Genomic DNA, 23,064 nt, shown 5'->3' on the forward strand with positions numbered 1-23,064 from the left:
ACATTGTCAATTGTTTGCTTTTCTGGATTTGTCTTTTTTTACTTCAGAGATTTTTTTTTTAAAAACCGCAAAACTAAATCCACAGACAATTGGCTGTTGTTAGTCTGGTTCGACCCTACAATTTAAATGCAGCGCATAGGTGTCCATTACACAGATTGAACCATAACGTGGCTACGTAATATTTGGATGGGTGACCAACGAGCACAACCGCAGGGGCTACGCAGTGGGCAGCAAAGGACGACAATAAGATCTAAACATCTGAGACACATCTTCTTGGTTCTTTCGGTAAAGTCACGTAGAATGGAAATAATAAAATAATAAAAATTAAACATAATAAAAAAATGTTTTATTTTTATTATTTTATTATTTCCATTCTACGTGCCTTTACCGAAAGAACCAAGAAGATGAATCCCTGCAGTCACGAAAGCTTTAAATCGAAAAAATCTGAGACACAATCAACTCAGTACATCATTGGAACTTCATTTGCCAGTAACAAAATATGATAATTGGTTTTTTACCCTTTTATCTGGCAACAAAACTGACACCTTTTTTTTACAAGGAGTCATGTTTGCATTTACCACAATACCTGCAGTCGGAATGCAAACAAAAAACACAACACTCATAATGTATGCACTGTCCTTGAAATTGATTGGTCAACACCCGAGACAGCTTTCTTTAGAGCCTAGTCTCACATGGTGTTGGACCAGATGACGCCAAAAGGCGCACAAGGACAGTGCATACATTATCAGAGTTGTGTTTTTTGTTTGCGTTCCAACCGCAGGTATTGTGGTCAATGCAAACATGACTCCTTGTAAAAAAAAAGGTGTCAGTTTTGTTGCCAGATAAAGGGGTAAAAAAACAATTATCAAACTCAGTACATTTGAGAACCTGGTTTAATCACGGATGCCTGAAATCTGCATTTGAACCCAGAATCTCAGCGGCGCCAGTTCGGCACCCTGACATCCGAGTCACTCGGTTATCTAAAAATTAAATTAATGAAAAGCCGATAGTTGCAAAATACAATCTAGCTACCTTCTGGGTAGCAGAGGTATGTTGCAGCAATATCCATCGTTGTAATACGCTCCCAATGTCTCTCACGCAATGATAAGCGTGGTGAAGTATGGTCAAACAAACCCACGCGACCCGCAAGGCGCTGGGAGGCCCTCATCCAGCAGTGGAGTGAAAAAAGCAATGGGCGTGTACATGTATGATAGCAGAACATATTCTCGTAGAAAGCAGCACAGGAAGTAGGTTGTGATGTGCGGTACCCCCTTGCACGTGTGTGAGCTTTCTCCGGGCACTGCAATTTTCTTGGCACACGCATACCCACTCAAGTAGCTGGCCGGATATTCCTCCACTCCACCCAATTCACTGTAGAAGTCATCTCAAGATTCCATGAATAACTGCACACGTTGGCAAATTCTGCACTTCTGCCCGTATCAAGACCGCACAATGCCACCCTTTGTCGAATTTAAATCACTCGGAGGGGGTGGTGGTAAATACTCAACAAATACGGGGAATTTTAAGAGCATTTACAGAGGCGTGCTTGTCTCCGTTCTGATAAATACCACATCTTGGGGAATATAGCGTGTAAAATTGTGACTTGTCGCATGGGTATCTATGTACTGTATTTTTGTTTTCCAAAACTACTGCGTCAACTTGTATAGGACTCTTTCGCGTGTAATTTAAACAAGGAAGGTGTAAAACAATCACGCACGAGAACGACACTGCCACGTGTCTAATCGTTGTGGACATGTTCAGTCGTTTGTTCGTCTACTGCTGGATGGAGACCTCCCCACGCCGTACGGGTGTCATGGGGAGGGATCGTGAGACCAAGACTCCACGATGCTATTCGGGGGAGCATAGAATTGGAACATCGTACGGTGCAATAATCCATCTTGCTGTACTGCCCATCACGAAGAACCCGCAGCAGACGACAACACGTGTTCGGCGGTTCACTGTGCTCACCCAACCCTTCCTGGCACTGTCCAGGCTCGAGCCTGCTTAGCTTCCGAGATCCGACGAGGTGGACGCACTTCGGGTGATTTGGTGCGATGTCGACACGTTGCACGCTTGGCTACGTGCGGTGCGAAAGAAGTGCATCACACAGACAATATGCGGCATTTCAACACGTAGGTAGCATGCTTTCGCGACCAATATCCATACTCTTGGTGTTTTGGGTTAGATCGCGTAAATATATAAATGTGTCGTTAAACCCGCCACCACCCGACACAGCCAACTAGTAAGGGTTGTCACGTAAACAGAACGTGGCCAATTCGTCACGAGTACAGCACTAGTGGGTAGTGTATTGTATAGTGTAGTGTATAGTGTAGTGTATAGTAGCGTAATGTATAGTGTAGTGTACTAGTACAGCACACCGGTGTGTTGGAGAGCCAAGCCACAACATTTACAGTCTGAGTACGACGTTTCGCCAGTAATTACAACTAGCATCATCAGGCGAGAGCCAGATTTGTGTAGACAACAGACGGCATGATGTTTGCGATGTGCGTTCACAGCACGTAGAAAGTGTATTATTTGTAGCCCTAGACATTGATACAGTATACCACTACTTATGCAGTGTCGTGCGGTCTATCGTCTACACATCGTCGTGCATACACACACACACACGGATTATACCATACACCGTAGTTTTGGAATAAATCGTAAAAACAATATGCGATAATGGCACTCATGAATGGTTTAGCCAAAAAATACCTTAATCCAGTACCCGCTTGAAAGGGTCTTCAAATGAGTCAGCCTTTCCACGATCAAGAGGGCATCATTAATGTCATGCATTTAGCCTAATCTTATACAACGGTCATTATCAACTGCACTACTTGCCTGCATACACGTGCTGTATTGTGTGTACAACACGCGATCTGTGAACGAATATTCGTTCACTATACGGAGGGGTGGTAGCGTCGTGGTTCGTGTAAATTCGCTACGAACGCGGCTACCCAAATTAGACCGCCCCATACACGACTAACACCAGCGCTGAGTGATATCTGAATCGGTCCTGGACCCGCGCACTGGCAAGCTTAGTGAGGCATGGCCTTCATCAAGCAGCGTAGACAAACAAGGGTGTGCATTCTCTCTTCATGTACATCGACAAGGGCACGTAGTCGTGTGAGAGCCAACTCGTTGGTCGACAACACGTGCTTGTGTCTTTGTTGCAACAAGTGTCGTCTTCGCACGTGTAGCAGTGGCAGTGGTATTGCACTACCGTCTGCGCGTATAGCCACCGCCGCACTCAACACCACCACTGACGGGAAACGCCTCCTCCTCCTCAAGGCCACGGGGAGGCAAGAAAGGATGGGAGGCAGGGCAGGGCAGGAGGGAATGATTTGGGGGGTGGGGAGGTGGGGAGTGCCTCTGCTGAGTGGTTAACCCGTGGCTGCTGGGGCAGCCTCCGCAATCGGCGAATTCGCTCTCCCTGCAGACGCACCGCGACTAAGCCACCAGCAGCACAAGCCGTGGGCTCACACACGTGTCTCCTCGCCGTGTGCCACGCGACCAGGTGTCGCTCACCTGCGCATATCATCGCACGCCTGCCTCGTCACGTGGATGGATTAACTGGGGATTTGTGGTGGCGAGGGCAGAGAAAGGATAGAGAGTGGGGCAGCTCGAGCGAGTGGAGCCGGTGTAGGGACATCAGCGGATGATGATGATGGCGGGGATGATGAAGATGATGCCCGCGGTGCTGGTGATGGTGCTGCTGCTCGGATGGTCTCCTGCGGCTGTCGCTTGCCCCAGCCGCTGCTTGTGCTTTCGCACCACGGTGAGGTGCATGCACCTCCAACTGGACACGGTGCCTCGTGTGGACCCACGCACCACCATCCTGTGAGTACAACACGTGCACACACGCACGCGCACGCACACGCCTGTGTCACTGACTCACTGAGCCCCAGAGACTCAGAGTCCCACAGCCACTGAGCCACGTACCAACGGAGTCACCGTGAGCCACCATCATCCACACACTCACTCGTAGAAGCACGTGGAGACAATTCCGAATATGGGAGGTTTGGGAGCAAGCAGCCGTATCGTATTGACGGTGAAGAAAAGTCAGTGGACTTGGGCAGGACACATCGACAGACGTGGTCAGATGGTCCAGTGGTCGAGAGAGGTATGAACGAGAGCCAATGGAGGGAGCACATCCAAGAGGATCGAAGTGGACCGATGAACTCGGCTTTTGCGCAGGTGTTCACCGGATTACTGTGAGAGATCACGACGGATTGGGGAGGTCTTCATCCAGCAGTAGATGGGTAATTGCTGCTGCTGATGAACTGGCCAGGGAAGGCGCATGTTGAATAGCCGAAGGGGCCGTGACTTAATTGAGCAGGAACCGATTCCTCCTCCCCCCCCCCATCCCTCACTGTTCGTAAGCTGCGAGGGAAGTTTAAATTCTTTCCGTCTCTTTTGTTCCCACGCCCACAACTGCGAGTCCAACTCAGTTATGAGAAGTCACTCCCCGCCTCTGCGACAACTACACTCTCCTTTTTTCTTCTTCTTGGTTCTTTCGGTAAAGTCACGTAGAAGAGAAATAATAAAGAATAAAAATAAAGCATAAAATTATTTTATTGTATTATGTTTTATTTTTTATTATTTTATTATTTCCCTCCAACGTGACTTTACCGAAAGAACCAAGAAGATGAATCCCTGCAGTCACGAAAGCTTTAAATCGAAACTACACTCTCATTCTCTGCTCCTTAAATGCATTCATTAGCCAAACTTTTTGATTTGTGGAAGTTACATTCAAGCTTACGAGGTTGGGGAAAACGATGATGATGATGCGGTGATATTTGTTCCGGTCTTAAAGCTGGCATTCTTTTTGTTTTTATTTTACGTTTTAAGTTGTTTTTTTACCGGCATAAACAACGTGAATTTGAGAAGAATGTGTGGGGTGAGCTGACTTCCTTTGGTGACCGTGACCCCCCCTCCCACCCAGGGCGTGTTCCGGTGGCCAGCGATCGGTCATTTCGAACCTCGACCCGCGCTGTTGCTTCTGTGTTGTTGCATGGCGCAGTGCCTATGGACTTCTTTCGCACCGTACGTTGTCAACCCCGCTAATCGGAGGTTGCGGTGAAAGGACAGCGAACTGAACACAAACAAGCAGGTTCTAAAGAAATTCGTTTTCAACTTGGTATAGTGTATAGTAGTGTATAGTAGTGTATCGTAGTGCATTACAGTGTATAGTCTATATGTATGTTGGACTTATTTTGCACCGTACGTAGCCAACGGTGCTTATGGGAGGTGTAGGGAAGGACAACAAACTAAAATGCCACGATGCCTTCCCCTATTCCACTTTTCTTGACGGACAATTCAATGTCTCTAATTTGTGGGTGTTCTCTGATTCATGTTGTTATTATTATTCCTACTACGATTGCTTAGTCAGGAAAGCCTCACCGAGTCTCAAGACTCTTTGTCGTGAGCGTCTTGCCAAGCAAGTCGTCGCAGGAGGCAATGTTTCTGCTATGTGAAATCACAATGTGAGTAATTTGTATGCAATCGTTGTTGCATTGGGATGTTTGGCCAATGCCAGTTTCGTAGAAAGTTGGTTCTGTCTATACTGCAAAGGGAGGAAACCAGAGAACCCTGAGGAAACCCAAGCAGAACAAGAGGAGGCCATACAAACTGCACGTAAGGCACCTACACGAGAGGAATCCAACCTAGGCCATGTGACACGCTGCTGCCCGAGTGGTCCTCTTTACATCTCTCGGTGTTATTTCAAACACGAACCTCTCTGCACGCTTCTTTGCACGTACCTCAGCTCGTTCCAGCTTTGTCAATGTCCATGTTTCAGATCGATTTGCCACAGTAGGTAACACGCGCATCATTCAAACTCTTATTTTTTTCACACTTTGGAATGTTACATGCCCCCCCCCCCTCGGCTTACCAAGCTGCACTGACCAGCAGCGCAGTGACCACTAGCCAAACAACCCCCTTGACCAACACACATGGGGAGGATTTCATCTAGCAGTGGAGTGACAAGGGGTTGTCGTTTATCACTGTCATAAATTTTAATCTGTTTTCAAACGAGGCTGGTTCCCAGAACCCATGTCTACAGCATTTATCATGAGTCTCTAAACGATTCTGCCTTTTAAGTTTCATAAGCCCGCTATAAATCTAGCTTGCCAAATTCTGTCTTGAATTTCCACGTTACTTCAAATTAAAAAGGCTAATCTGCCCTCGGCTTTACAATGGCTTTTACAGCTTGAAAAATAAGGATTAATCTTGGCTCGGAAGGATGTATTATGTGCCGATATTAACTTACAGCAATTACGATTAAACGCTTTCAGTTTTTTGAGTGTTATTTTTTCGCTAGCTATGGACAAAAGGCAGTGTATCCGCAGTGTTCCTCACTGTACAATCATAATACTTTACAGCTCTTGTTCTCAATCCGCTACTGGATGAAGGCTTCCTCTCCGCGCAAGTGTCGTTCATGTGGGTTGTTGGGCCATGCTAAATAAACCACGCTGGTCAGTGCGGGTTAGTGACCCGGGAACGGTTCAAAGAACACATTCCTGCGGAGGGAGCTGGAAGGAACGTTGGGTTACTCGGTCAATGGCCAGGGTCAACGACGGCGTGGTGTATTCCGCAAATATGGCCGACTGCGAGGGCGGGCACAAGCCGGCGTGAGTAGGTTAAACGTTGAGTTTTATAAGGGCACCACGAGGTGACCAGCCCCTCCCCACCCTCCCCACCCAGCCCCTCCCCACCCCCCCTCCCCACCCAGCCCCTCCCTCCCCACCCAGCCCCTCCCTGCACGACGGACACAATAATCCCCTGTGGGCTGGTATCACCAGGAGGTTCCTACCAGTATCAAGTGACACTGATGTTAGCAGTAGCCAGGAATCGAACTCTGGCTAATGGGGTTCATAACCGTACTGCATTAACCACGTTGTCACCACTTCCAACACGTGAATTACATTCTCATGAGTAAATATTCGTCTCATTTCTAAAATAATTCCATTGTCTCATTAATCACAATGGACACGCTACATGTGGGAGGTAGTACAGAAAATAGGTTGCTGATAGCTTGTAAGTGGACGTTTAAAAAACAAGTATATCCGTGTATGTATGCTCACGTTTCTTCCCACAGGCAGAAATATTCGGTAATGAGCTCACAAAAAAAACATCTCGCAGTAGGCTCTCCAGAAACGAAAAGAGTCCTGGAGGCTGCTCTGGGTAAATAATTATTTTATGCTAAAACATGCAACATCTATTAGCCTGACTGATTTTCCGTTTTGGCCCATGACACAATGTTCCTGCTAATGTTATGTAGCACTCTACAGTTTCCAATCTGCTCATCGGAGCGGGCTTGTGGGGTGCCAGGGATATTTGTTGTCGTGTGTGTTGTGTGTACAGAACAGAGCACACGTAGAAGTCATCCCCTCTTCTGTTCGCAGAGCGTGAGCAGCCGCACGCGTTCGGGCTGTCAGCATTCAACTCCGTGCACAATCTCGAGTCCTAAGGCTGACAATTAAAAACGATATATATCTGAAGGAAACCAAACTTGCCAGAATTTGAAATTATACGCCGTATTAGCGCGTTGACGTTATACTGTGGCACGGAAATACACAGCACGTAATGAGCCAAGTCCAGGCAGACCACTCTGCGCACTGGCTTTGGCGACGTTATCGTTAAACAAACACGCGGTTTGCCGCGTCGCAGTCGTATACTCGGACCCTTCATATTTGGCAGCACAAATGGCAAGCGGCATGCGGACCGGGGTTCGTCCATAACCGATGTTCGCCGGAATTCTGGTGTTCGCCGGGAACCCTTCCCGAGGGAGAGGCGAACACAAAGATCCCCCGTAGAGCCTTAACAGACTATAGGGGCAAGTGCTGTTAGCGAGCACCTATGAAGGCCGGAACGGTACACGAGGGGGTGGGTGGCCAGCACCACGCCCGACCGCCTTTGTCTCCCTAGTGGCGATGTTTACACACCGCACCAGGTACTCATTTGAGGCTGAGTCGACCTAGGGGAGGCCCAGGAGCGGTTCAGATAATCGCCACTGGTGTTGGCCGTGAGCGGGAATCGAACTCGGGTCGCCAGGTTCATAGCGCAGCGCGCTAACCGCTACACACACACACAAACCTGCCACCCCCATCATCAGAACTGCTCATGTTTGCTTTCGATTAAAAGCGCTGCAGAGCACAGTACCGCCGGAACCTCCCATCAAAGAAATGCAACCTATTGTGTCAAGTTGGAAATTCTTTGGAATTAAGCGTTCGAACGTGTTAGCAATAGTGCGGGATCCTCTAGCCAAAGCTATGCGGCGGTGGTTTATGAGAAAGAAAAAAATGCGTGTTTATACTGCCCTGTATACACAAACGCTCCGTTGCGTTACGTAATAATGTTTGTGTAAACAGAGTTGACACTCGTAAGCTGTTACTAAGCACAGACATATAATCTAGTTTTCAAGCAATGCCCCTTTCTACATCGTGCAAGCTGAAGTGGCCGCTTGTTAGGGATTTCATAATTGTCTTTTCCTACGAAAGGGGACACACGAGAGAGAGAGAGCCGCCTTCGCCCGGACTCGACGCTTGAGAGATGGACGCGAGAGATTTGAGCCCTCGATCTGTCAGCGCACCACCGCTCCTCCTCCGAGCGCTCTCTGACACGGCCGGAAGGGAGTTGTAGGTTGTAGGCGAGCGGCGAAGATGAGACGCTCCCTTGAGGCTTCGCCGCTGTCACTGTGGCACGAGCGGTCCGAGTCGGAGGAGGCTTTTCCGTCCTGTATTTCATTTCCAAACAGATCAGCCCCTCTGCGCATGTTTGTTTCTGATGTTTCCCTGGGAACGCAAAGCCTCCCTCCCCCACCACCACTACCACCACGTCCAAGCGATGACTCGCTTATTGGAGCTATAAATGACACAGGAAAATAAAATCACACGCCGCCACATTATGGTTTAATCAAGCCGTGCGGATGTCTCTGGATCATCTAAGATCTGCGCTGCCCAACTGCATCGCACATGTTCGGGGTCTCATCCTCTCATTGAACGCCGTGGGTTTTCTGAAAGCCGCTCGGGTATAATCTTTTACAAGTTTTTTTTTTACTTTTAAGGAGTTTTGCCTGTTTTTACGTTACTCCGCTGAGACTGCCAGATGGAAGAAATGTGTGCGCGATCTCAGTTCGAATGTGCCAGGACGGGATGTACCCATAACTTTATAAATAAATAAGTTGTCCTTTTTATTAAACAAGGAAGTCATCTCTGAGTCCAAACTGGGGTTTTTTTATTTGGTCCTGGGGGGTCACACATTGGGACATTCGGTTAATTCCTTGGTGATTGAATTTCCATGTGGGGTGAAGGTGGAGTGATCAGAGAAACCTCATGCGCACTAGGGCGGTGCTGCCCGCAATTACATAACAACGTCGGTCAGATCATGGGACCTCCTTTGCCAGTACCAAAATATACTAATAAGGTTTTTCCCCTTTTTTCTGGCAACAAAACTGACACCTTTTGCAAGGCATCATGCTTACATTAACCGCAATACTTGCAGTCAAATGCAGTGCGTTGTCTTTGAACTGTGCGCCTTTTGGCGTCATCTGGTCGAACACCATATGAGACTCGGCTCCAAAGAAAGCTGTCTCTGGTGTGGACCAATCAGTTTCAAAGATAATGGATAAATTATCAGAGTAGTTTTTTTTTTTCATTTGACTGCAAGTATTGTGGTTAATGTAAGCATGATGCCTTGCAAAAGGTGTCAGTTTTGTTGCCAGAAAAAGGGGAAAATCCTTATTAGAACATCGGTCAGTTAAAGCTGTTTGCTGCATTGCCAATACAGGAATCGATTAGCATTTAGGTGCCACGTTCATATTGGTCCATTGTAATGCACACGCATGTAGATCAACTTATTTTACAGATATATTTGGCAAGTACTCTGAAAATCAGGGTTTTAGTTGAAAATGCAAATAAATATAAAATGTATGACAGCATTTTACAATAATAATAAACAAACATTCAGAGGCCGAACATTGAGTTGGGCCGCAAGCAAAGACACCGCAAGACAATCAGCACGCGGCTCGACTTTGGCGAAAGTTATCCGTGTCGCTTGGCACGCGCGCGTGTGTGCACTTGAATGCTTGTGTGTGTGTGTCGCCTCTGTGGGGAGCGGTAGCGTAGCAGTTAGCGCGCTGCGCTACGAACCCGGCGACCAACACCAGTGATGTTTATTTGAACCGGTACCTGGGCCTCCCCGAGGTCGACTCAGCCTCAAATGAGTATCTGGTGCGGTGCGTAAACATCGCCACTGGGGAGACAAAGGCGGTCGGGCGTGGTGCTGGCCACCCACCCCCTCGTGTACCGTGCCGGCCTTCATAGGTGCTCGCGAACAGCACTTGCCCCTACAGTCTGTTAGGCTATACTGGGGATCTTTGTCTTTGTGAATGTGTGCGGAGAGTGGAATTGCTGTGTTTAGAATACTGGTTGAGAACTCAGCGACCTGTGTTTAGATTCCTGGTTAACATCAGTGGCCTCTTCTAGGTCAACTCAGGCTGAAATTACTATCTTGTGTAGTGTGTAAACATCGACAAAGTTGCTGAACCTACACCACCCCCCCTCCCCCCCTCGTGTGCTGTTCCGGCTTCAATAAATGCTCGCTGACTGCACTTGGCCCCAAGAGTCTGCAAACCGCGTTACGGGAGATGTGCGTCTCTGTGTGTGCGTGCCTGTTTTCATTGGCCACAGGTCGGCCGTGTGCTGCACGAGTGGGAGTTCACGTTTTATATCGGTCGACGCTGGTAACTTGAGATGTGGATTTTATGTTGGTTTTGTGGGTCCCCTTCGAACGAAACGATGTCATGCCAAGAGCGAAGATTTACGCCCACGTTTTGCTGCACATCATTCAAACTGCGAGCGTGCGTTTGCTTGTGCGAACTATACCTGGCACCAGTTATTTTCTTCATCATCGTAAGATTTGAACTTTCACCTTCATTTGACAGACAAATAGCTTCGTTTCAAATCAGGCAAGATACTCTACGTTTCTATCTCACGTGCACGTGCTGAAACGGAAATGAAGACGTGTCTTATAATTATCATTCAGTGATTATTGGGGAGGAGCTGAGCGGAGTGCACCGCGCTGTGAACCTGGCGACATGAATACTCTTAGGGGTTTTCGGTAAAGTCACGTAGGGAAAAATAAATAAGAATAAAAATAAATATTAAAAATAAAATAAAAATAAATATTAAAAATATAGATTAAATAATAATACATATTAAATAATAATAATAAATATTAAAAATCATAGAAATAATAATAGAAATAAAATAATAAATCACGACGTTTCGGAGGCAACACAAGCTTCCTTCATCAGGTGTAAAAAGACACAGCAAAATGACTGTAGTGAGACTTGTTTGTGATGGGACATTATTATATAAGGTAAGAGGAGGGGGGAGGATATATATTTGTTTTTAGATTTGAAGCTTTCGTGACTGCAAGGATTCATATTCTTAGGTTTTTCGGTAAAGCCACGTAGGTAAAAAATAAAAATTAATAAAAGTAAAATCAAAATAAAATAAAAATCACGACGTTTCGGAGGCAACACAAGCTTCCGTCTTCAGGTGGAGGGGGGAGGAGCCAAGGAGGACGAGGTGCAGGGTGGAGCCAGGCGACATGAAGTAGAACTCCCGCTGTGGCTAACGCCGGTGGCGAGTGGCATGTCGCTTGGCTCGAGGGAGACGGCTGCTGTCGCTCGGTGGACACGGCGCAGACTCCGGCAGCAGATCGCGCTCGTCCCAGTTGGCGGTCGACGTTCGAAGTGAGGACTGCGACCCTCAAAGGAGAAGCACCGCCACCGTGGTCACCCCCCCCCCCCTACCCCGTGACACGGGGATCAAACACATCACTCGAGACGCCAAGAGCGGTTTATGCAAATGCCCTCTCGCAAGAGGTCATACACATTTGGCGCAGCGGTCCTTCGCTGACTCTGCGCGATGAACATGTGAGTGATATGTGAACGGATACTGGGCACCCTCTACACCCGGACTTGCTTCATTTGAAGTATGGTCAACAGAACACATCTTACTGAGAAGGCACGCTGCGTCATTCATCCAGCAGTGGATTTACAGAGGGAAGTAAGTCGTCGTTGTTGTTATTATGACGTTTGCCCTTTTCAGAGAGAATAAATCGAGACCAGGAGTCTCGATTTCAATGGTGACTCAGGGTCTCACATTTACACATCCAGAACCAGAACGAAGTTGATCAATTGAGCAGCGCAGTGGTAAAACCTCAAACCATCACGCTGAGTTTCAAGTGAATGTTGTCTTCAACCAGGCGACATCTCAAGAGACCAGGACGAGTCTCATTTGCAAGCGTCACCTGGGTCACCAACAGAAATGACAAAAGCGATGCAAATAAAATAAAATGCAAGCAACGAAAAATGAATCTCGCCGAGGGCTTCACTTGGTGTCGCAAGGGTTCATCCCGCACCTCCGATTAGCACGGGTTGGCCACGTACGGCGCGAAAGAAGTTCAACATGCAAGGGGTTGTCACTGCCCACTGGGGGAGGGAGGCTGACCTCACGAGACCGCCACCCCTTCTCACAAAGGGGTTGTGGATTTTCTCGTGTTCTGAGAACCCCACTTGCGTTGTGTCCACCTCAGCCAACGCCGGTGACGATTATCTGAACCGGTACCTGGGCCTCCCCTAGGTCGACTCAGCCTCAAATGAGTACCTGCTGCGGTGTGTAAAAACATTGCCACTAGGGAGACAAAGGCGGCCGGGTGTGGTGCTGGCCACCCACCCCCCTCGTGCGCTCGCTAACAGCACTTGCCCCAACAGTCTGGTAAGGCTACACGGGGGATTTTTGTCTTTGTCTTTTGTGGGAGGGCTGTTTATTGATAGCGGGGGAGCAGTCGTGTGCTGGAGTCGCGGTTAGTGCGCGGTGCGTTACGAACCCGGCGAGCCGAGTTCGAATCCCGTTCACGGTCATCACCGGTGACGGATTAAATTTCCATTTAAAGCTTTCGTGACTGCAGGGATTCATCTTCTTGGTTCTTTCGGTAAAGTCACGTAGAAGGGAAATAATAAAATAATTACATTTAAACATAATAAAATAATTCTCACGACGTTTCGGCCACAACGCAAGCAGCCGTCTTCAGGTGGAGAACAGGTCTGTCGATAATAATAAAAATAAACCATAATAAAATATTTATTTTAATATTTTACTATTTCCATTCAAAATGTTTAATTATTTTATAATGTTTTATTTTTATTGTTTTATTATTTCCATTCTACGTGACTTTACCGAAAGAACCAAGAAGATGAATCCCTGCAGTCACGAAAGCTTTAAATCGAAATATTCCATGTGTGTCACGGTGGTGAGATGTTAACTACCTCGCCTGGTATGGAGGAGGTTGTGGGTTCGATCCAGACCCCGACCCCGACGCCTGCTGGATATTTGGAGTTTGGATTTTCTTCGGGCCCTCCGATTTTTTCCTCCAAATGTATAAACATTTCGTGAAGAAGATTTAGCTGCTGTAAATGTGCACATATGATGAAGGGCCACTTCGTTGGGCTATCATATGTGGCCAGGTCGCTTCTGAAAAATAGTTTTATAGCTCAGGGGGCCTTACCTGGTAAAAAATATATAGTTTAGTTGAATAGTTTGATAAGCCATGAGTTAATTAAGGGTCTTCTTACGTGCAGCGAGCTTTGACGATTTTGAGTCATTTTCCATCACCCGCGCCTTGTTTGGTCGCCCTCGCTTCTGAAAACAAAACAACGGGGACAGGTGAGGTGCAGACAGTGCCGGATTAAGCTAGAGCGGGGCCTGAGCATATGCTATAAAGGGGCCCTAAATAAATAAAAACACTTAAATATTAAAACACAAAATTTTTACTTGCACAGTAAAGTAATTGTATTTTGTCATTTGCTATACAGCCAGATAAGACGACAAATCGCTAACCTTAAACACCCAGTCGTTCGTAAAAGTTGAAGGCGGTATAGTACTATAGTAATAGAGCAAGTGCAGAATCACTGCACCGGAATTGATAGTTCGAAAGCATTTAGCGCGGGGCCCTTGAAAGTGCGTGGCCCGTAGCTAAAATATGTAGCTACTACTACATATGTAGTTACTTGTGCTACGAGGATAATCCGGCACTGGGTATCGAGGGTTATAGTCTGGCGCGGCGAGCGGGAGGGCTTTCTCTGACACACTCACTCACTCACACACTCACTCACTCACAAACTCACTCACACACTCACTCACTCACACACTCACTCACACACTCACACACTCACTCACTAATACACTCACTCACACACTCACACACTCACTCACTCACACACTCACTCACACACACACTCACACACTCACTCACTCACTCACACACTCACTCACACACTCACACACTCACTCACTCACACACTCACACACTCACTCACTCATATACTCACTCACACACTCACTCATACACTCACTCACACACTCACTCATACACTCACTCACACATTCACTCACTCACACACTCACTCACTCACTCATACACTCACTCACACACTCACTCACTCACTCACACACTCACACACTCACTCACTAGCACACTCACTCACTCACACATTCACTCACTCACACACTCATACACTCACTCACACACTCACACACTCACTCACTATCACACTCACTCACTCACACACTCACTCACTCACACACTCATACACTCACTCACACACTCACACACTCACTCATACACTCACTCACACACTCACTCACACACTCACTCACTCACACACTCACTCACACACACTCACACACTCACTCACTCACTCACACACTCACTCACACACTCACACACTCACTCACTCACACACTCACTCACTCACACATTCACACATTCACTCACTCACTCACACACTCACTCACACACTCACACACTCACTCACTCACACACTCACACACTCACTCACTAACACACTCACTCACACACACTCACACACTCACTCACTCACTCACACACTCACTCACACACTCACACACTCACTCACTCACATACTCACACACTCACTCACTCATATACTCACTCACACACTCACTCATACACTCACTCACACACTCACTCATACACTCACTCACACATTCACTCACTCACACACTCACTCACTCACTCACACATTCACTCACTCACACACTCATACACTCACTCACACACTCACACACTCATACACTCATACACACACTCACACACTCACTCACACACTCACTCACTCACACACTCACTCACACACCCACTCACACACTCACTCACTCACACACTCACTCACACACTCACACACTCACTCACTCACACACTCACACACTCACTCACTCACACATTGACTCACTCACTCACACACTCACTCACACACTCACACACTCACTCACTCACTCACACACTCACACACTCACTCACTCACACACTCACTCACACACACACTCACACACTCACTCACTCACTCACACACTCACTCACACACTCACACACTCACTCACTCACACACTCACACACTCACTCACTCATATACTCACTCACACACTCACTCATACACTCACTCACACACTCACTCATACACTCACTCACTCACACACTCAACAACTCACTCTCATACACTCACTCACACACACACTCATACACTCACTCACACATTCACTCACTCACACACTCACTCACTCACACATTCACTCACTCACACACTCATACACTCACTCACACACTCACACACTCACTCATACACTCACTCACACACTCACTCACACACTCACTCACTCACACACTCACTCACACACACTCACACACTCACTCACTCACACACTCACTCACTCACACACTCACTCACACACTCACACACTCACTCACTCACACACTCACACACTCACTCACTCACACATTCACTCACTCACTCACTCACACACTCACTCACACACTCACACACTCACTCACACACACTCACACACTCACTCACTCACTCACACACTCACTCACACACTCACACTCACTCACTCACACACTCACACACTCACTCACTCACACATTCACACATATCACTCACTCACACACTCACTCACACACTCACACACTCACTCACTCACACACTCACACACTCACTCACTCACACACTCACTCACACACACACTCACACACTCACTCACTCACTCACACACTCACTCACACACTCACACACTCACTCACTCACATACTCACACACTCACTCACTCATATACTCACTCACACACTCACTCATACACTCACTCACACACTCACTCATACACTCACTCACACATTCACTCACTCACACACTCACTCACTCACTCACACATTCACTCACTCACACACTCATACACTCACTCACACACTCACACACTCACTCATACACTCACTCACACACTCACTCACACACTCACTCACTCACACACTCACTCACACACACTCACACACTCACTCACTCACACACTCACTCACACACTCACACACTCACTCACTCACACACTCACACACTCACTCACTCACTCACACACTCACACACTCACTCACTCACACACTCACTCACACACACACTCACACACTCACTCACTCACTCACACACTCACTCACACACTCACACACTCACTCACTCACACACTCACACACTCACTCACTCATATACTCACTCACACACTCACTCATACACTCACTCACACACTCACTCATACACTCACTCACTCACACACTCACTCATACACTCACTCACACACACACTCATACACTCACTCACACATTCACTCACTCACACACTCACTCACTCACACATTCACTCACTCACACACTCATACACTCACTCACACACTCACACACTCACTCATACACTCACTCACACACTCACTCACACACTCACTCACTCACACACTCACTCACACACACTCACACACTCACTCACTCACACACTCACTCACTCACACACTCACTCACACACTCACACACTCACTCACTCACACACTCACACACTCACTCACTCACACATTCACTCACTCACTCACACACTCACTCACACACTCACACACTCACTCACTCACTCACACACTCACACACTCACTCACTCACACACTCACTCACACACACACTCACACACTCACTCACTCACTCACACACTCACTCACACACTCACACACTCACTCACTCACACACTCACACACTCACTCACTCATATACTCACTCACACACTCATTCATACACTCACTCACACACTCACTCACACACTCACTCACACATTCACTCACTCACACACTCACTCACTCACTCACTCATTCACTCACTCACACACTCATACACTCACTCACACACTCACACACTCACTCATACACTCACTCACACACTCACACACTCACTCACACACTCACTCACTCACACACTCACTCACACACACTCACACACTCACTCACTCACTCACACACTCACTCACACACTCACACACTCACTCACTCACACACTCACACACTCACTCACTCACACATTCACTCACTCACTCACACACTCACTCACACACTCACACACGCACTCACTCACTCACACACTCACACACTCACTCACTCACACACTCACTCACACACACACTCACACACTCACTCACTCACTCACACACTCACTCACACACTCACACACTCACTCACTCACACACTCACACACTCACTCACTCATATACTCACTCACACACTCACTCATACACTCACTCACACACTCACTCATACACTCACTCACACATTCACTCACTCACACACTCACTCACTCACACATTCACTCACTCACACACTCATACACTCACTCACACACTCACACACTCACTCATACACTCACTCACACACTCACTCACACACTCACTCACTCACACACTCACTCACACACACTCACACACTTCGGGGTGGGGGGGGTCACTCGTGCGGAACTCAATGTGTGTGACCTGCCCACCCGCGTGGCGGGCAATCAACTCACAACGCAAAGGGGCGTCTCCTTTGCGTTACGCCTCGTGCGACACCAAGCTGCACGAGAGCCTCGTCGTAGTCGCGCTGGGGTCGTGGATGGCGGGGGGAGCTATTTGATTTCTAGTTCATCATATTATTATGTTTTATTTTTATTATTTTATTATTTCCCTTCTACGTGACTTTACCGAAAGAACCAAGAATATGTCGTGAGAATGGTTTTATATTTATTATTAAATTTTTTTCCCTTCTACGTGGCTTTACCGAAAGAACCACGAATATGTCGTGAGAATTGTTTTATTTTTATTATTTTATTTTTTTCCTTCTACGTGACTTTACCGAAAGAACCAAGAATATGTCGTGAGAATTGTTTATTATTTTTATTATTGAATTTTTTCCTTTCTACGTGACTTTACCGAAAGAACCAAGAATATGTCGTGAGAATGGTTTTATATTTATTATTAAAATTTTTTCCCTTCTACGTGGCTTTACCGAAAGAACCACGAATATGTCGTGAGAATTGTTTTATTTTTATTATTTTATTTTTTTCCTTCTACGTGACTTTACCGAAAGAACCAAGAATATGTCGTGAGAATTGTTTATTATTTTAATTATTGAATTTTTTCCCTTCTACGTGACTTTACTGAAAGAACCAAGAAGATTCATCAACGCTGTTCAGCGCGGGTTGTGATGGCAGGGAGCCGTTGCCTCTTTGACGAGCCTCCTTTGGTTTAGAAACTCGGCGAGTGCCTAGCGACAGCATTGAGCGCCTTTGCGAGTGAGACCTGCCATTCGCAATGGTGACATTAACCAAATATAATGCAACGTGCTGTAATTAACCATTTAAAAGCCCTTTCCAAACCGCTGCTGCATGAAAGCCTTTCTTGTGCTGTTTCACTCGTAGATGTTCGATTATTCTTGGTCATCTTCTTGGTTCCTTCGGTAAAGTCACGTAGAATGGAAATAATAAAATAATTAAAATAAAACATAATAAAATAATTCTTACGACGTTTCGGCCACAACGCAAGCAGCCGTCCTCAGGTGAAGAAACAGGTCTGTCGAGAAGACAGCGTCTAAAGAACCAAGAAGATGAATCCCTGCAGTCACGAAAGCTTTAAATCGAGATTCTTGGTCAGTTTGGGTTGGTGAAGGATTGATCCACGACCAGATTAGATGTCGCTCCGCTGTTGCTGTTAGCCGTGACCGGGATTCAAAGTCAGGCTGGCGGGTTCACAGGGCAGTGCGCCAACCACTACAACACCAGTTCAACACGTAGTAGGATTTCGTGACAAATATGATTAATTCTAGAGGTTTTTTTTTTTGGGGGGGGGGGGGGTTTAGATATCGTGAATATAAATGTGTCGTTAAACCCGCCACCACCCGACACAGCCAATTAGCAAGCGTTGTCACGCACACAGAACGTGCTAATTAGTTCAGCAACACCGGCGCAAAAGAATCCCGTGGACAGCACAAACGGCACGTGAACAATGCAAAAGTGTCCGAGACATCGCAGAGAGACCTTGCACGTGTTTGCAAAGTGAAGCGCCCGTTGCTGACACCGTCACGCACCGAAGGCCTCGGGGCCGATCCTGTGCTCGTGTTGTTTTCGTGTTTTCGTGTGTGTCCATTGCTCGTGCTCGTGTCTAAATTTCCCCGTTGCTTTGGAGTAAACATTTGCCCTGCTCTGTTGTGCCCCCCCCCCCCCCTCCCCATGCCTTCTCTTCCAGAGACCTGAGGTTCAACCGGATCAGGGAGCTGCCCGTTGGGACTTTCCGTGGCCTCAAGGACCTCACCACCCTGTGCGTCCCTGTCTCCTACCGCTCGTCACCAACGATGCCTGCGTTGTGCAGTGGACATAGTCAGCCACGACGATGCATGCGTCCTGCTGATAAGCTCGAGCTGATGTGTTTGTTTAAACAGACTCAGGTCCGGTAACTGTAATGGACTCGAGGTTGAGTCCTGCGCAGTATGTGCTAACTGTCCTGGTTGTTCAGTAGGGGAGCGATCGCTTGCAATCGCATTGTTGCACGTTCAAACCTTGGTTGGTGGTTGACTCAGCCCATCATCATTTTTTGGGGTCCATAAAGTGAGTACCACTTTGTGGAGAAGTCAACGGTGGTTGCCTCAGAGCTGCAAATGAGCACTGTCCCAATATTTGTCTGAGAAAGAAATAACTTTGACTTCTGACTTTGCTTACGAAGGTTAAGCTAAATACACGACAACAACATTTGGCACTAGCAAGTAAGTGACGTTGACACCACTGCGGCAATTGTGCCAGGCTGGGTACGTCTTGACGCCGCATTAAATGTCAAAGGCTCATTGGCAGGAGGTCACGGGACAGACGCAGGTGTTACGGGTGTTATGATTTATAGCCTTGAACAGATTGTTGGGGCAAGTGTTGTTAGCGAGCCCTTATGGATCGCCAGCACGACGCCCGACCGCCTTTGTCTCCCCAGTGGCGATGTTTACATACCGCACCAGGTACTCATTTGAGGCTGAGTCGACCTACGGGAGGCTTAGGACCGGTTCAGATATTCGTCACCAGTGTTGGCCATGATCGGGAATCAAACCCGGGTCGCGGGGTTCGTAGCGCAGCGCGCTGACTGCTACACTACAGCTCCCTACACCGTTAAATGCACACGCTCACACGCTCACACACACACGCGTGGACACATGGACACACAAACCCAGACACACACACCGACAGACATTCCTTCAGCGTTCTCAAAAATGTTCGTAGCAGGAGCGCCAGCCAAAGCACACGACACTGCTCATTAAGATTCAGCAGCACAGAACCATTTCACATTAATACTGCTCGCCTTCTGCTGCGGCAGTTTCAAACTTGGAATGCGAGTTGCTTCTCTGCATCACTGTACGTACGTGGAACTTCTGTGCTGATCGGGGATGCGGGGGCTAAGGACATCAAACTGAACACAGCAACAAGCAGTTCTGAACAAAATGAGTTTTCAACCGAGATGATTTCAATTGTGCACGGCTCCAGTGGCTTGCTAATGTCGGAAGGAAGAGCGTTCCAGACGGCCGCAGAAGCGCATCTGAAAGCGTGCAGTGCGGCGAGACCGTCTGTCACCGTCGTGCTCACGGGTGCATGTTATTTTGTGGAAATGTTCACCAACAGGCGTGGACTGCGAACGGTAGTTTGCTTCGTTGGACAGCTTGACGTTTCACTTTTTTTTTTCAATGCGTATGAGGAATTCTTGCAAATTCACCGACACGTTGTGAAACCCACATGATGTTTTCCGTCATTGAAAAATGTTGGTTCTCATCCATCGCATCCTGTTTCAACGAGTGCAACTCTCTGCTCTGTGGTCTCCGCAAATCCCTCACCTCAAAACGCCAATTCATCCAAAATGTCGCCGCCAAGAGTCCTCAGCCACCCCCATGAACGAGGCCACGTTGCTCCACTCACGCACATCCCGCCCAATGGCTCCCGATACTAACCCCGAATACATTGTAAAGATCGCACTCACCGCCTACAAGATCCTCCATGACCCTCCCCCCTGATTACCTCTCTCCCCTCATCTCCGCTCTCCTGTCCCCCGGCACGCACTCCGATAATCATGATCACGGCTGGCTACGTGCGAACGAAGTTCAACATCCATCCGTAGACTCTGTTTCCCCAACACTCAGGCTTTCTGTCGAAACCCCCACGCAACCTTTGCTCACTGGGAGGTCGCTCATCCTCCTCTGCTGCCCCCCCCGCCCCCCCCGCCCCCCGTCATCTGAAACTCCATCCCACCAGCCACGCGTGCTGTTGGCTCCCTGCTCCTCTTCAAGTCCAGGCTCAGGGCCTGCTCGAGGCGGACCTCCCTCTCTCTCTCTCTGACATGTTCCCACGGTGTCTGTATCTTGAGATGTGGTCGCATTTAGGCGTTATATAAGTCCACACTGTATTTATTCTGTGACTTCTATGTAGCTATGAGGCCAGGTCTGGGAGTGTTGTAGCAAGTGCCCCATCCCCGCAATGTGAAGATTGAACATTTATACTCTTTGGTTGTTTCGGTAAAATCGCGTAGATAGGAAATTATTAATAGATCACAACGTTTCCATCGCAACCGTCTTCAGGTGAGAGAGAGACAAAGCTACTGGAACAAGGTCTTACGTAGACGGTCGCTTGTGTGGTGATCGAAACGTCGTGATCTATTAATAATTTTCTACCCACGTGACTTTACCCAATCAACCAAAGAGCCACGCAAGCTTCAAATCAAGATTGAACATTGAATCCCCGATGGTCGCCAACTCAGCTCATCATTCCTCCGCCGCTAATGAACAAAATGAGTACGCCGTGGGAAGTCAACGTTGTCCTTGCTGTGATGAGATCAGCTCCCCACCACGGGAATTGTGTTATTCCCACCACCGGCTCGGAGTCGCCAAGTATCGAGCGACTGCCCTCGCACGGCCGCGTTGGCCACGTGCACGGCTGCTTTGGTGACAAAAATAATTAACGCAAACGTCCGTCAAGTGACGTGCGTATATTCGTGAACAATTAAATGTTAAAATTTAGTTTGCAACGACCGTGAGTGGTGACTATGACCAGTCACGGGCTGCTGGAGACCAAAGCGCAACCGACCATGCTGAGACGAAATTAACGAGTCTGAATGGAGAGACTGTCACGAAGGTCATTGAGAAACGTTATCAGAGATTACGGTGCACCGTGGAACACCAAACATGGTCATTCCCAAATATATTATCCGTATGAAAACATCGACCGAGTTCACTGATAGGCTGAGCTGATAATATCCACGCCAACATTTTCACAACTGAGTCAACTGAACGTTTGACTGCTTTCGTTGACTGAGATAATGAGCCTTGACTCAAATCCCACAAGGTTGTCGTAGACTATGGCTACGAATAAAAATAAAAATTGCGGACTAACTAACAACAACAACCGCCATTCACCACTAAATGGCGGTGACATCACCACGACGCTTGTGCCAGGCCATGTGCACCTTGAGGCCACGTGAAGTGTCGAATGCCCGCTGGTAGGAGGTCACGGGGCAGACCCAGGTGTCACGGGTCGACTGACTGAGATGACCGAGATGACTAGCTGATGCACCATCTGTGCCCCCTACTGTGCTAACTTGCTGTGCTTTAGCCACCCGGCGCTCCGTTCGTT

The 23,064-nt window shown here is 47.7% G+C and overlaps 1 protein-coding gene across 1 annotated transcript in view; it reads left to right on the forward strand.

The window, feature by feature from the left end:
* The first annotated feature begins 3,389 nt into the window (after positions 1–3,389).
* LOC133349256 (peroxidasin homolog) overlaps positions 3,390–23,064 on the forward strand; it is an 89,620-nt gene continuing 69,945 nt past the window's right edge. The window contains exons 1-2 of the mRNA XM_061562601.1: positions 3,390–3,840; positions 19,658–19,729. Of these exons, the coding sequence (XP_061418585.1) occupies positions 3,659–3,840; positions 19,658–19,729 (254 nt within the window). The 5' untranslated portion in view covers positions 3,390–3,658. The remainder of the gene's footprint in view (positions 3,841–19,657; positions 19,730–23,064) is intronic.

Source organism: Lethenteron reissneri, chromosome 29 (assembly GCF_015708825.2).
Source record: "Lethenteron reissneri isolate LAM-NWPU_2019-01 chromosome 29, ASM1570882v1, whole genome shotgun sequence".
NCBI lineage: Eukaryota > Metazoa > Chordata > Hyperoartia > Petromyzontiformes > Petromyzontidae > Lethenteron > Lethenteron reissneri.